At 40.4% G+C, this 13,326-nt stretch overlaps 2 protein-coding genes across 2 annotated transcripts in view; one reads left to right on the forward strand and one right to left on the reverse strand.

Annotated features, from left to right (window-relative positions):
- Positions 1-12,447, reverse strand: part of LOC127053943 (uncharacterized) — a 30,806-nt gene extending 18,359 nt beyond the window's left edge. The window contains exons 1-2 of the mRNA XM_050959436.1: positions 12,330-12,447; positions 11,409-11,485 (exon numbers count right to left, since the gene is read on the reverse strand). Of these exons, the coding sequence (XP_050815393.1) occupies positions 11,409-11,437 (29 nt within the window). The 5' untranslated portion in view covers positions 11,438-11,485; positions 12,330-12,447. The remainder of the gene's footprint in view (positions 1-11,408; positions 11,486-12,329) is intronic.
- A 140-nt stretch (positions 12,448-12,587) lies between these two features.
- CC2D2B (coiled-coil and C2 domain containing 2B) overlaps positions 12,588-13,326 on the forward strand; it is a 118,788-nt gene continuing 118,049 nt past the window's right edge. Inside the window, exon 1 of the mRNA XM_050959303.1 lies at positions 12,588-12,809. The gene's annotated coding sequence lies outside the window, so the exon portion shown is untranslated. The remainder of the gene's footprint in view (positions 12,810-13,326) is intronic.

Here is a 13,326-nt window from a genome sequence, read left to right on the forward strand (position 1 = left end):
AATATTGGACTGTTGCATCACTAAATGGATCAGACAGGAACTGCTCTCTGACTACAATGGAGAATGTTATTTACACAAATATATCAATAAGTAAATTTAAAAAGATAGTTTAATGAGATTTGGTCACTGATGTTCAAAAACTTGCTGCTGGATTCCCCTGTACATGATAGTGTCCTATTTATTGCTACCTCTGCACACATTTCTAAAGTACCCAAAGTAATAACCAAGAAAGGCTGAACATGAGCACTTCTGTGGTCACCAATGTGATAAAGGGGACAATGAGGGACATACTTTATCCTACCTATTCATGCTGAGATGGCATTAGAGTGGAAAAATTAAAAACAAACAATAAAACCCCCAGATCCCTCTGTCTACTGGAAATGGGGTGAACATGAGAAGGAAAAACTATGAAAACCCAAGATTCGGGTTCCTAGACACTACAGTAATATAAACAGTGCTAATAAATACAATGACAAGGCAATTTCTCTGAGACACCAATACTGGCATATAGTTCATATACAGCAGTTTATTATAAGGTTCAAAACAGCTTAAGCTTCCTCCAAGTCCACATTTGTCAAGTAATCCTTCTTTCAATTATTTTGGAAAACCAAACTACATTAAACAAGTTACATATGTAATATATAACTACTATATAAAGTTCACTGGCACAATAGGTCAATTGTGGTCTATCAACCTAACCATCCCTTAAGCATTTTCATCATTAAAAATTATTGTTGCAGCATAAGCAGTGGGCTCTAACCTGAAATGGTCCAAGCCCACATTTTGTATTTTTGAAGTTATTTATATAGATATACATAAGGACTTACACCTTCAACATTAGATATGTTTGTGTGTGTGCACTGATTCATTGAAATCCAGTTTTGCTAGATAACAGCACCTAAACCATGCCTTGAACGTAATTCACTTGTATTTATTATTTCCACAGCATTCTAAAGAGCTTAAGTAGCGCATGATATGCAACATGATTCCATACCAGAACAGATGCAGAGTGATAACCTTTTTAGTGTATTTGTGAAAAATGTGTTCGGATTAAAATGCAGTCCAAGCTTTTAGAAACTGTTTATCATTCTAGTTCCATATATTCTCATAAGGGATTAAAATGCATTTTAAAAGCTTTAACTTTTAAATCTCTGTGTAACGGGGCACACATTTTTAAGGGTAGGAGAAAAAGAAAATACCATTGCCAAACAGCCATTGTTTCCATTCTTCTTACCCAGCTTGCAAAATTGTCACAAAATTCAACAATCAAGGTAGAAAAATCTATTCAGCTGCCCTATTGCAATATGACTGATGAAAATGAAAAGTTTGATATTTTACTTACAAGTTAAAAAAAATGTAAAGAATTATTTGCCTTGGGCAAACGGAATTTTGGAAAATTGTTTAGTTTGCAATTAAATTCTTACTCAAAGAATTCTTTATTTAACCTACTTCTGGCACCTTCAAAACAGTAGGGAGTTAATCTACAAAAATATGTTTTAGCCTTGTGCAGAGGTGTTACAATATTGAAGTTTTGCAAAACAGGTACAGAAAAGGTGTGTGCCAATTTAATACAGGTACGGTGGAAAAGCTCAATGTCTCTGAATCCAGATTTTCTCATAAAAAAACTGTAAAGCTATGTTGGTAAAGTAAATTGCACAGAATTCTGGGGATTTAAAATTGAAAAATGTGAAAAAAGTGTTGATTTGGAGGGGTGAACAAGTCAATTAGCAGCACTGAATCTGACCCCAGGGTGGTACCAAAAAGGTAATATACTGAAGGAAAGTCTTCCAGTTCTTAAGCCACCTGGGGACAGAGTATCTCCCAGACCCCAGGATGTAGCTCTATGACATGACAGCTACTTGGATTCTTTGAGGCTTTTGGTCAGCATCTCAACTGTTAAGATTCTTTAAGCCCATGATTTTCTGAGTTAAAGTTTAAATGAATCTTCCTCCTTGAAGGGAAAAACCTACTGCTAGCAAAAGATTTTTCCTGCTTTGCACAGAATGGATTAAATAAATACATGGAAACAGATTTAGTGCGTCCTGTTTTAAAGACAGGCTGTCCACTATTTTCTAATTCACCCTCTCATGAATGAGGCAATGGAGTGTGAGTAGGGGCATTTCTCAATGAAAACCACTTAACTTCACCCTCATTTTATCATTTATTTTACAACGTATGACTGACACTTCACAAGAAGAAGAACACATTAGCTGGCCCCAGGAGCTCATCTTCTAAGTTAGAGGTAACATAAGAGTTATTATAACAGATAATTCAAAACAGGCATGTTATGTAGGTCTCATTAGCTCCAAGGATCTTCTCCTTATATTTGTTATTTTATCATCATTTGGGAGAACAGGATCAAGAGTACATGGAAATAGAGCAAGGGTAGTCCTAAGAGGAAAAAGTTTTGAGAGAAATTCAAGGTTAAAAATACTGGGACTGATCAGCTTAGAAAAGAGAAAACTAAGGGGGGATACGATAAAGGTCAGTAAAATCAATATTGGTGTGCAGAAAGTGAATAGGGAAGTATTATTTTCCCCTTCACATAACACAGAGACTACAGTAGAACTTCAAAGATACAAACACCAGTTACAGAACGACAGGTCAACAGGACACCATGTGAAACCGGAGTGGAGACCAAAACCAAAACAAACCAGGAAATACTGTACTGTGCCCGTGTTGCATCTGGGCTGCTTGTCCCCACCCCCAACTTGCCACAGGGCACAGCCGGCAGGAGCAGCTCGGGGGTTTGCACTGCTTTCCTGTAAGCCATGGACGTCATCCTCTCCCCTGCCCTCCTAGAGGGACAAGCTTGAATGCTCAGTCTGAGCTTAGGAAAGAAACTTCCTGAGCTCCTGCTGGAACCTGCCTGGGAGGAACCTGCCTGTTCATTGCTGGAGCCCAAGCTCAAGCTCCTGCTTGCACGCTGTGCTCTGGAAGAGCAGCTCATTTATAAAAGGCTATAGCCTGCACCCCGCAGCCACTGACGCCTCAGTTCCACAGTGTGCCTCACTCATCACCCTTGCAGCCAGAGGGCTAGAACCAGCAGCCTGTCCCCACCCCCTTGGATGGGGTTTCCCCTTAAAGGTAGGAAGTGAAGAACCTGAAGTTTGCAGGCTCGGGCGTGAGCCCCCGCTCCGAGCAGTCCGCCCTGAGGAGCACCCCATAACGTCTTGTTCAGAGTTACGAACAACCTCTATTCCCGAGGTGTCCGTAACTCTGAGGTTCTACTGTATGAAATTAATAGGCAGCAGGTTTAAAACAAACGTAAAAATATCTTTATACAACACATGGTCAACCTGTGGAACTTGTTGCCATGGGATATCATGAACGCCATGAGATAAAAAAAGAACTAGATATGTTCACGGAGGACAGATCCATCAATGGCTACTAGCCAAGACGGTCAGAGATGTAACCAGACGCATAACTAAAATCTCTGACTGCCAGAAGCTGGCACTGGATGGAAGAGGATGGATTACTAGGTAATTGCCCTTTTCTGTTCATTCCTTCTGAAGCATCTGGCATTGGTTACTGTTTGAAGACCGGATGCTGGGCTAGATGGACCATGGCAAATTTTCTACACCCCCTTCTCTCAATTAAGCATGTGAAAAACTCTCCATTCCAGTCCTTAGTTCTCCCAAGGGAACTCACCAAAACCAATGTCTCAACAGTCCGAAATTTCTAAAAGGTATAAAATAAGCAGAAGACAACAAACTTTCAGATACTCTTTATCTATCAGAAGAAACAAAGGGTACAATTCTCCCTTTACAGGTTACCTTTAAGAGTAGTGTATGGGGCACACCGAGGAAGGAAAAGATAAGATCCATAAAGAACAACAGAAGGTTAGGATGAAATAAAGGATAAGATGGTGCAGAGCTATGAAAAGAAGAAATCTGAACTTGTTCTGGAATACAAGAAGAATCCAGTGAAGGAAGAGGGGATGGAGAAGGAGGAAAGGATGATGTGGTTAGAGCTATCAAAGAGGAAGCTTTTAATAGCAGAGTTTTGGATAAATGGGGAGAGTTACCTAGAGAAATGGTAGTTACAATAGTGGAGACATGAATAAATATTTTAATAGGGTAGAGGTGAAATTGCCTCAGCAGAAGTCTGCGAGTCTAGATGTAGGGCAGGTGTTAGAAGTAAAAAATGATATCAAGATTAGAGACAGGGTGACAGGAAAATGGTGGTTTTGTCAACAATAATGGAAACAAAGGCTTGAGTGAAAAAGCTAATTACTTGATAAACTGAGCTGGAAACAGCAGACAATCCAAGAGGAGTTATCAGAAAAATGCAGCAATGCTTGACTGAAGAAATGATGAAAGGTTAGGGGCACAGAAGTATATCTAGAAATCATCAGCATAGAAGTGACAGCTGAATCTATGTGATTGAGAACATGTAGAAAGAAGCTATGGAGGCAGATGATAAAAGAACCAAGGAATGAACCATAGGGAGTCAAAGGAATACTGGAGAAGTCCTGAAGTAGTTCTCAGGAGGTAAGAGGAAGAACCAAAAGTGTTAAGGAAATTCAGGAACAAGTGTGAAAGGAGCAGCTGATTATCAAATAGGAGATAGTCCATGTACAATTAATTAAAACACAGCCTCATGGCACATGTAATTTTCCAACCTCTGGAAGGAAGAGCATGTATGCTGATCTTCTGTAAGCATCTTAAAAAGACGTGTGTGTGAGGAGTACAAGTCAAATCTCACCTTTAAATTTGCATCATAATGGCTACACAGCTTTGAAAGCCTCTCGTGGCCCCACTGTCTAAATTCAAATTTCCTGGGTTTTATAGTGCTCACAAGTTTATTGTTCTAACAGGAAAGCATTTATTATACACTTGTGCACACATAAATCAGTAAGTGACATATTGCGCATACACAGTACTTTTTCAGTCATTATCTTTATTTCTCTAATTTTTCAGACTTGGAAACATTCCATATGACTATATACATAAAGATTTGATGTCTTAAAAATAAAGCCATACGCAAATATTTAAATAGAAGTCAAACTTTTTTCTATGCATGGAAACATTTTGTGCCCATCCCCTCCCCCAAATGCACTATCACCTCAAAGCACATAGAATTTTATCTGCTTTTCTAAACAAAAGGGAAGTGTCCCACTTTTCAGATGAGAACAAGCATAAAAACTTCAAGCTCAGACTAATTTTTTCCAGAAAGTTATTTGGGTCTGAAAATAGTGGCTTCAAATAAAAATAGCATCTTAACTATATTATTGTTATAATAGTACTCTAGCTAGCTACTTTAGAAAAGGTATATGAATATTATTCTTAAGTCTGGTTTATGTGAAAATGTATCCCCCTTTTATTCTTTTAAAATTAATGTTTGTATATTTAAAGAGTTTCAGAGATCTGCCACAACAGATGGAAACGCTCTTAAAAACAAAGTAAGAAAGCTCCCATCACATTTAGTTATGTGTACCCTGGTAACAAGTATAAGGGAACAAGGCTGACCTGGGGTCAAATGGCTATGTATTTAATAGTGAACCAATGGCAGTGGTCTCTTGTACCAGGATGGCGAAAAGGAAGAAAAAAGGAAACATAGGGAAGAGCTCTTGTTCGAGCAATCACATCTGTGATTGAACATCAGTGACAGGCTCTAAATGTAAGAGTCTAATCTGATGTGGGTACCTGAGGGAGCAATTCTAGAAAGAGATGGATACAGAAAGATGAGTTTACCCTGTGTTAATAAGGTGACTATGAATAAATTAGGTTACTGATCCTGAATGTTTTCAGTTAGGCTCTGAGACAGATGTTTGACAGCAAGGAAATTACTTCAACAAACTGTATTACGAATGTTGTTTTGGACAGAAGGCTTGCAGACCACTCTTATAAATACAAGTTATATTTGATAAGAATGGCTTACTACTTTGATTTTTAACAGACTGGGTATTTTTATATTAAGAGACTAGATATTAAAGTAGAACTACTAACTCTCATCCACCTGAACTGTCACAAAATATAGGTCAAACAGAGGTGCAAATATTAGCAATATTTGTAGTTATGTCTGTTCAATGCAACACTGGTAACGCCGAAACAGTAAATCATATTTTAATAATAAAGGTAGCAGTTGTTTTCACCTACGTGAACAGTCAATCTAAATGATAACTTAAAAAATACATGTTATCAAGTGAATGAATTCAGCTTTTTGGCTGCTGAAGCAGATCCCACTGTGTATCAGTTCTTGGGAAAAGTTTAGTTGTATCTTCTCAAGAGGAAAGTACAATTATATTAGAACAAGTTGCAGATAAAATATGCAATGAGTTACCTTCATTGTACCTATTTGGTATATTTCACACTCAATTTAGATACACACTTCTGTTTTTATTTTCAAGCACAAGATTTATTTGCTCACCTTTTCCATAAGTAACTGGGCAAGCAGAATGTTAGGTGATTAATTTACAGGAGTAAAATGACAGAACTGTTGAATTGTACAATTGGATTTCTCAGTATCAGAAGCAATTTGAAAGCATAAAGCCTTTGATCTTTGGCTTGCCAGTCCTCACTGGCATTATTAAGCAATAATGCATAGAATAATTGATAGCTCAATGGGATATGTCCAAGATTGTTTGTGATACAGCAGTTACAACAGATTTAGAGCACAGCAGGAGTGAACTATGGGATAGCTGCACTGCCTCTGCTCTATCTGTCCTATATATGGAAATGTTCTATCATTCTGGTGTCTTTAATCGACACTAGACTTATTTCTTGAAGTAAAAAAGCAACACATTTCTCTACTATAGTATTTCCAGAATATAATAGCTCAGAAAATTCCAGTGTTGAAGTACATCAGGAACACAGATTCAGCAAATAAATTAAAATATTGCGATTTGTCAGCTGGGAAAGGTTTTTGACTAACAGTGGAAACCTGGTAAAGACGGACGCACATCTTTTAAAAGTTACACTGGGGAGAAAAGTAACTTGAAAGATGACCATCTGAAGCTAACAATTCAAAGGCTTCCAAAACTTGCAGTCCTTTGCGAATATGCATGATTAGAGGGAGATTTCCAGAGTTTAGTACTTCCCTTAAACCGCCCCCCCTCCCCAAAAAACAACACAGAATTCCAAACCAGATACTATACACATGCTAAATAACTAAATTGTATAGAAACAGAGAGACTGAAATACTACAGATTGCATAAATTAATCTCCAGAACAGTACACTTGAACTGTGTGCTGCAGCTCAGGATCTGGGCCTAAGTGATTTAAGAAATGTACAATTCTCACAGAGATACCATAGACTTCTAACAGAGATCTCATGCAACTTGGTTTGCCCCGTGTTTAAAGTGTGATTCTGCTCTGAGGCCAGACTTCAAAAGGCTTTCTGGGGTTACACATTGTCTCACTGACTTCCAGAGCAAATTTGCTCAGTTCATCTCTAAAACAATGTTTTATTTTAGATTGCTAGCCCCGTGAACAACTTTGAATCCGAACTTTGAACTTTTCTTCTCATGCAGCCTCACAAATAAGTGTTCAGTAGGCCAAATTAGGCCCTCAGTGATACCTGTCCAAACCTGATGGTCTTAAAATCAAAGGCTGACATGTGCAGTCCCATTGCCTTTAATTAAGGTTAGAACTAAGCAAACAATTCTGTTTATGGTGCACAAGAATAAGCAGAATTCAGCTTACTCTCATTTAACTGTATTAGTTCCAAAGTGTTAACTGAAGTAAAAAAGCACTAAAGATACATTTTTATCCTTTAAGACAACATATGTAACTCTGAACAGGAGAACTAGATAGAGCTCATGACTATGGTGCCATTTTTATAGTCACTTTTCAGAGCAGAACAGAACTGCAATGGAAATGGTATTCACTGTCTTTAATTTGGATTCTGGTGCATAAATAAATATAATTTTCATTGTTAGTGTCCTGGCAGCTCTGGAAATAGTTTAAGTACCTTGAACTCCCTCTACTGGTTGGTTTAGCAAAACACTGCATACAGACCTTACATAAAGGGATTTTAAAAAAAAATTATCTGTAATAGTCTTTAAAAAAAAGTTCAACCACCACTAAGTTTTAAATAATTAAGGTCGATCAAACATTGATATATATGTGTCAGTATTCTTTTAAACAGCCACCAATAAGAGAAGAATTTTATTCCCTAATAAAATAATACTGAAGACACGGTCCTCTAATTTTGTCACCGCATTTCTAATATCACTGAATTACATAGCTTTATAAACAACTTTTTAAAATGTCTAATTAAACAATACTGTTTTATTTGCTGAAATCAGGTACCGATGGATTAATAATAATATAAAGACCTCTTAAAGTAATTAGCCATTCAGGTTAAATGTTATTTCAGAAAAATCTAAAAAATAATGGCTTGTTTACACTTACAATGCTGCACCAGTGCAGCTGTGCCACCAAAGCACTTAATAAAGACCCGATCTAGGCCAACTACTACACCTCCCTGAGAGGCTGTAGCTATGTTGATGGGATAAGCCCTCCTGTCAACATACAGCTGTCTACATTGGGAGTTATGTCGGTATAACTACATCGCTCAGGGGTGTTGATCACTTGGAGGTGCGGAATTTCTACACCCGACATAGTTATACCAACATAAATTAGTAATGTAGACCAAGCCTAAGACGCTGCTAACCTTCAATACAGTACGTTCTTCAGGTGACTTTGTATAAGAAATAAAATACAATTAGTTAAGTTAGTTACAGATATGGTGACAGAACACTCGAGAATCTGATCTTAGAGGGACAATGTCAAATTAAAAATATATCCCAAACGTCTATTTAAAATTTTTTAAAAAACTGTTGTTACAATTAAAACTGAATATTAAAAATGAAAAATTATGAGGGAAAAACTGGAAGAAAAAGTGGTGCTCTTGACAGCATATTGTGAATGTAGTTTTACCAGTATAAAGGTGCCTTATATCCATATAGCTTATTCCCTTTCCTGTACAGGAATAAGCTGTACCAGTTGAAGCCCCTTTATACAGGTATAACTGTATCCACACTATGGGGTTTGTATTTGTTTTAATTATACCAGTATAAAGTGGTACAACTTATATGTGCGTAGACAAACGTTAAGTTTCACTGTTTCCTCCGTATGTAGTCTCTCCTGTTTGCACAGGACTCTCACAGCAACAAGGCATGGGAACAAATAAAAACTGGAAGGTGATTCAGGGCTAACTGTAGTACCTAAAAACTACTTTTAGTTTGTTTTAAACTAGATTTTAAATTGATGGTATTGCTTTGAGTTGCATAGTTCCTAACCTGCTTGAACTTGTCCTGTTTCAAATCTTCTGGTCATAAACTGAGTAAAGAAACTGAATTCTGAATGATTCAGAGCAATATGCCCAGAAAGTTTTCAGCAATTTAGTTAACATTTTATTTTCACACAAGCAATTTCTTACCAGAAAAAAATAAACAGAAAATTCCTGTTAAGAATGTGCACCAAAAAGAAATAAAAATCATTAACACAATATGTAGACTTAGTAAGACCAGACACATTTTTAAACAATTAGATAAAAACCAGTTCCTTTTTCACTTATCTTCAGGAGAAAGTTTGCAATGCCACTAAAACCCAAACGTACCAAGGAACTGCATTCCTTACACTACTTTATATTACTGATTCTATCAACCATACCAAGAAAATAAGTACCTCAATTTGATCTTGGCAGGTCAGAAGCCTTTTGGGCCATGTTTCAAATATACTTCTAATTTTAAGTAAACACATATATACTGTTAAAGGCTGTTTCAGTAAAAATATATTTAAATGTTTACATTAGATTAAAAATAAGGTTGTTTAATAACTTGTAATGTCTTCAGTGACAAAAACCATGAAATTGAAAGACAATCTTTAAAAACACAGCTGCATAGTTTTGAAAAGTACAAAAACTGACAAATTTTTAAATTTAAGCTCCAAAATTTTATTAGTTGATGACTCTCCTACAGGATACAGTTTATTTCTCAATTTGGGAATGTACACAAGTGTTAGTTTCTAATTTTAAGTAGAAACTAGGATAACTTTCATAATTAAGAAAGGAATGCCTGTAGCCTGTGTGTTTAGGTCAGAGCTGTTTCACTTTCTTCAAATTCAGTGGATGAAGGAAGGGACAATTCGTTACTGAACACGTTCTCAGTTCTGTAATATTAATAACCTAAGCCATGAAGAAAATGAACAAGACACTAATTCTTTTAACGGCACCTTAAAGACTAACAGATTTATTTGAGCATAAGCTTTCGTGGGTAAAAAACCCACTTCTTCAGATGCATTCTTTTAAGTTTCCATCCTTTCTGTTTGATAAACCTAAGACCTTTTAAATAAAAATAAGTAAAATTTTTAAACTAACTTCATTTAAAACTTTGGATATAGTATAAAAGGGAAGTGGAAGAACAAATTAAGTTAAAACTATTAAATACTTTATAAATAATAAAAAGCTCCTGATATTTTAACAAGTTTTAATTCCTGACCACAGCCTGCTATGACCAAACTCATCTAAAATTCTTTGAAGTTACTTAAAAAAAATTATATTTATTTTTGTTGCGCTGGATTGATTTTATAATATCAACATAAGATATCTTTTTGGCAGGGAATGGAAATCAGGACTCCTATAGGTTGTTTTTGACTTTTTCATTCATTCAAAGGCTTTGGTAAAGCTACTTAACCCTCAATGTAAAATGGGGATAATACCCACCTTTCTGAAACACACTGAGATCTTCTGATGAAAGGCATAAGCCTCACTGACTACTCCATAGTACTAGCCCTTAAGTTTACGTGCACCCAACTAAGTCTGTTGGTGAACTGCCAGTAGCACAAAGGCTACATTTGTTATAATAAAAAATGGAGCAGATTGCAGCCACTGTCATTTTTAATATGAAGCACAACCAGTTGTCCCAGCATGCCAGATCACTAGGATGCAGATAGAATGCTGCATCCTGGGACTTATTGTCTGAGACATCACCAGTAAACATTCTGATAGTTCACTTGAAAAGTACAAGTAGGAAAAAAAATGGTCCTTTGCACTTGTATCTATGAGAATGTCCCTTGTGCACATGCATGCAAGCATCTGCCCCCCCATCTCCTTCCCAGTTCTTGGTGGTACTGTAAACATCTGAGAACTTGAAAGGATGGACTACTGTCCCTTCCCTCCCTCCCCAGTTGTGAGGACGCAATTCAGGGGGAAGGGAGCTAGGAAGAGGAGCTATCTTTGCTTGATGAAGGAGAAGCGTTCACAGACAGGCTGGGATATTATACTCACCTGGGGGATGGTGGGCTGTGTCTTCCTTGTCTTGGAGCAAATACCTACCTTAACTGGCTGCAGGTGGCAGAGAGGAGATGCTGTAGCGAGAGAGCGCATGGGGCAGTCAGAGCCCCCTCCCTGCAGGCGGGGCTGGGCCCGCTCCTGCCTCTCTCAGTGTGAGGGATACTTACCCATCGGGGATAGTATTCTTCTTTACCATGCTGAAAGCAGGAGCAGGCAGAGCAGGAGGCAACGGTGAAAGTGGGCACTGCAGCAAAGGAGAGAGAACCGCGCAGTTAACACGGTGCCAATCTCTTTCTCCATTAAGATGGTCCATCTCACAGGGCTGACCCTAAATGCAAGCACAGCAAGCAGCCACTTCGGCTCCACATTTGATGCCAACAAGTTCTGCAGCTTGCAGGCTGGCCCATTTTCCTCTGCTGCAGTAGGACAGAAGGGGAAGACAGCAAGTCACCCACCACCCCCAAAAATCTGAACCAGAGAGAAGAGGCAACAGATTTCTCCCTCAATTCGACTCTAGCAGCGGGGCTGAAGGAGTCAGAAAGATCTTACTGGCAGATCTTTCCTCCTCCTGTAGCAGATCTGCCCTCCCCTCGCACTCTCTGGGCCTCATTTCTGCTCCCAACGAGGGAAGGGAAGATCAGCCCCGCAGCAAGGGAAGAAGATTCACCTGCAAAGCGCTAACCTATCTGGGCCCGATCCTGCCAGGTGCTCAGCTCCCGCTGACCTAGCGACCCAAGAACGGCCCCAAAGACAGCTCGGGGTCGCCGCTCCAAAGAAGACGCTTTTAGCTGGCGCGAGGCCCCAACCCCAAAGACGGCGCCCACCATCCCCTCTGGCCTCGGAAGCCCCTGGCAGCCCCAGCCCCGCGGCCGGCTCCCAGAGAAGGGAGATCCCGGATCCCGGGGGCTGCCGGGTGCCGGCGAGGCAGAAGGACCAGGGATGGGGCCTGAGCTCGGAGGGAGGCGCGGGACAGGCCGGGCCTGCGGTCAGGTCTCCTCAGTGAGAGAGGCAGGGCTGGGACCGTGAAGGGAGTGCGGTCGGGTCCCGGCGAGGCAGGGTGGGGGGCTGGGGCTGTAGGTCGCCCGTACCCTGAACGGATTTTCCTTGAAGAGAAAAGCTGGAGTAGCGAAACAGACGACACAGAACCTTCCCGAAAGGCTCCGCACTGCGCAGGCTCAGCAACCGGCCAGCGAGTGTTTCACACTGCGCATGCGCATCACTTGCCGATGGGGTCAGGAATATCGTAGTGCGCATGCTCAACAACACGGGGCCAAGTTTGTAGGTAGGCTCAAGGGCTAGTGAGGCACGGAGTTGTCAGTGCGCATGCCCAGGAAATAACCGGGGAAACGGAAAGGTGTCAGTGCGCATGCTTAGAACCAGGATTGTCGATAGGGGGAAAATGTATCCGTGCTCACGCCCAGTATCTGCAGCCTAACTAACTTAAATTGGTGAGAGCCGGGATCCTCTGTCTGGGAGCGCAGTTCCCTCAGATGGTCCGTATCTTCCCCATGGCCTGCCCCTTATCTTTCCCTCAGGAGGACTGCAGTTCCCGGCGTGCAGTGCGGCATGTCGTCTGATAGGCTGGGCCCTCTTCCCTGTGTGGGGGAGGGCGCAGCAGCTCTTAAGGTTGGGGCAGAGGCGCTTAGTTGTGCACCCCAGCGCCGAGGTGTGGGTTCCGGCGGTGGAGGACTGCGACTTGTGCGCGGTGGGGGCCGTGCAAGTCCTCGGCGTGCTCTGTGTGTACTAGGGGTGCCTTTAGTCTCACTGCTGGGAGTCCTCTGCAGCTGGGTGTCTCAAACGTCACTGCACCACGATCCCCTTCTGACAGCAAAAATTACGACATGACCCCAGGAAGAGTGACTGAGCTTGCCCAAGGCCTGCTGCCTCATGCCCTTGGGAGGGGCAAAGCTGAAACCTAAGGGCTTCAGCCACAGATATGGGGCCTGTAACCTAGTCTGTGCTGCTCAGGGCTGAACCCCTTGGGCCTCTGCTTTGTCAGTTGGGTTCAGGCTTCAGCTTGGTCCTTGGCCCCAGCAAGTCTAAGCCAGCCCTAGTGAACCCATTAAAACTGGGTTGTGACCCATT

This window comes from Gopherus flavomarginatus, chromosome 6, assembly GCF_025201925.1.
Source record: "Gopherus flavomarginatus isolate rGopFla2 chromosome 6, rGopFla2.mat.asm, whole genome shotgun sequence".
Classification (NCBI taxonomy): domain Eukaryota; kingdom Metazoa; phylum Chordata; order Testudines; family Testudinidae; genus Gopherus; species Gopherus flavomarginatus.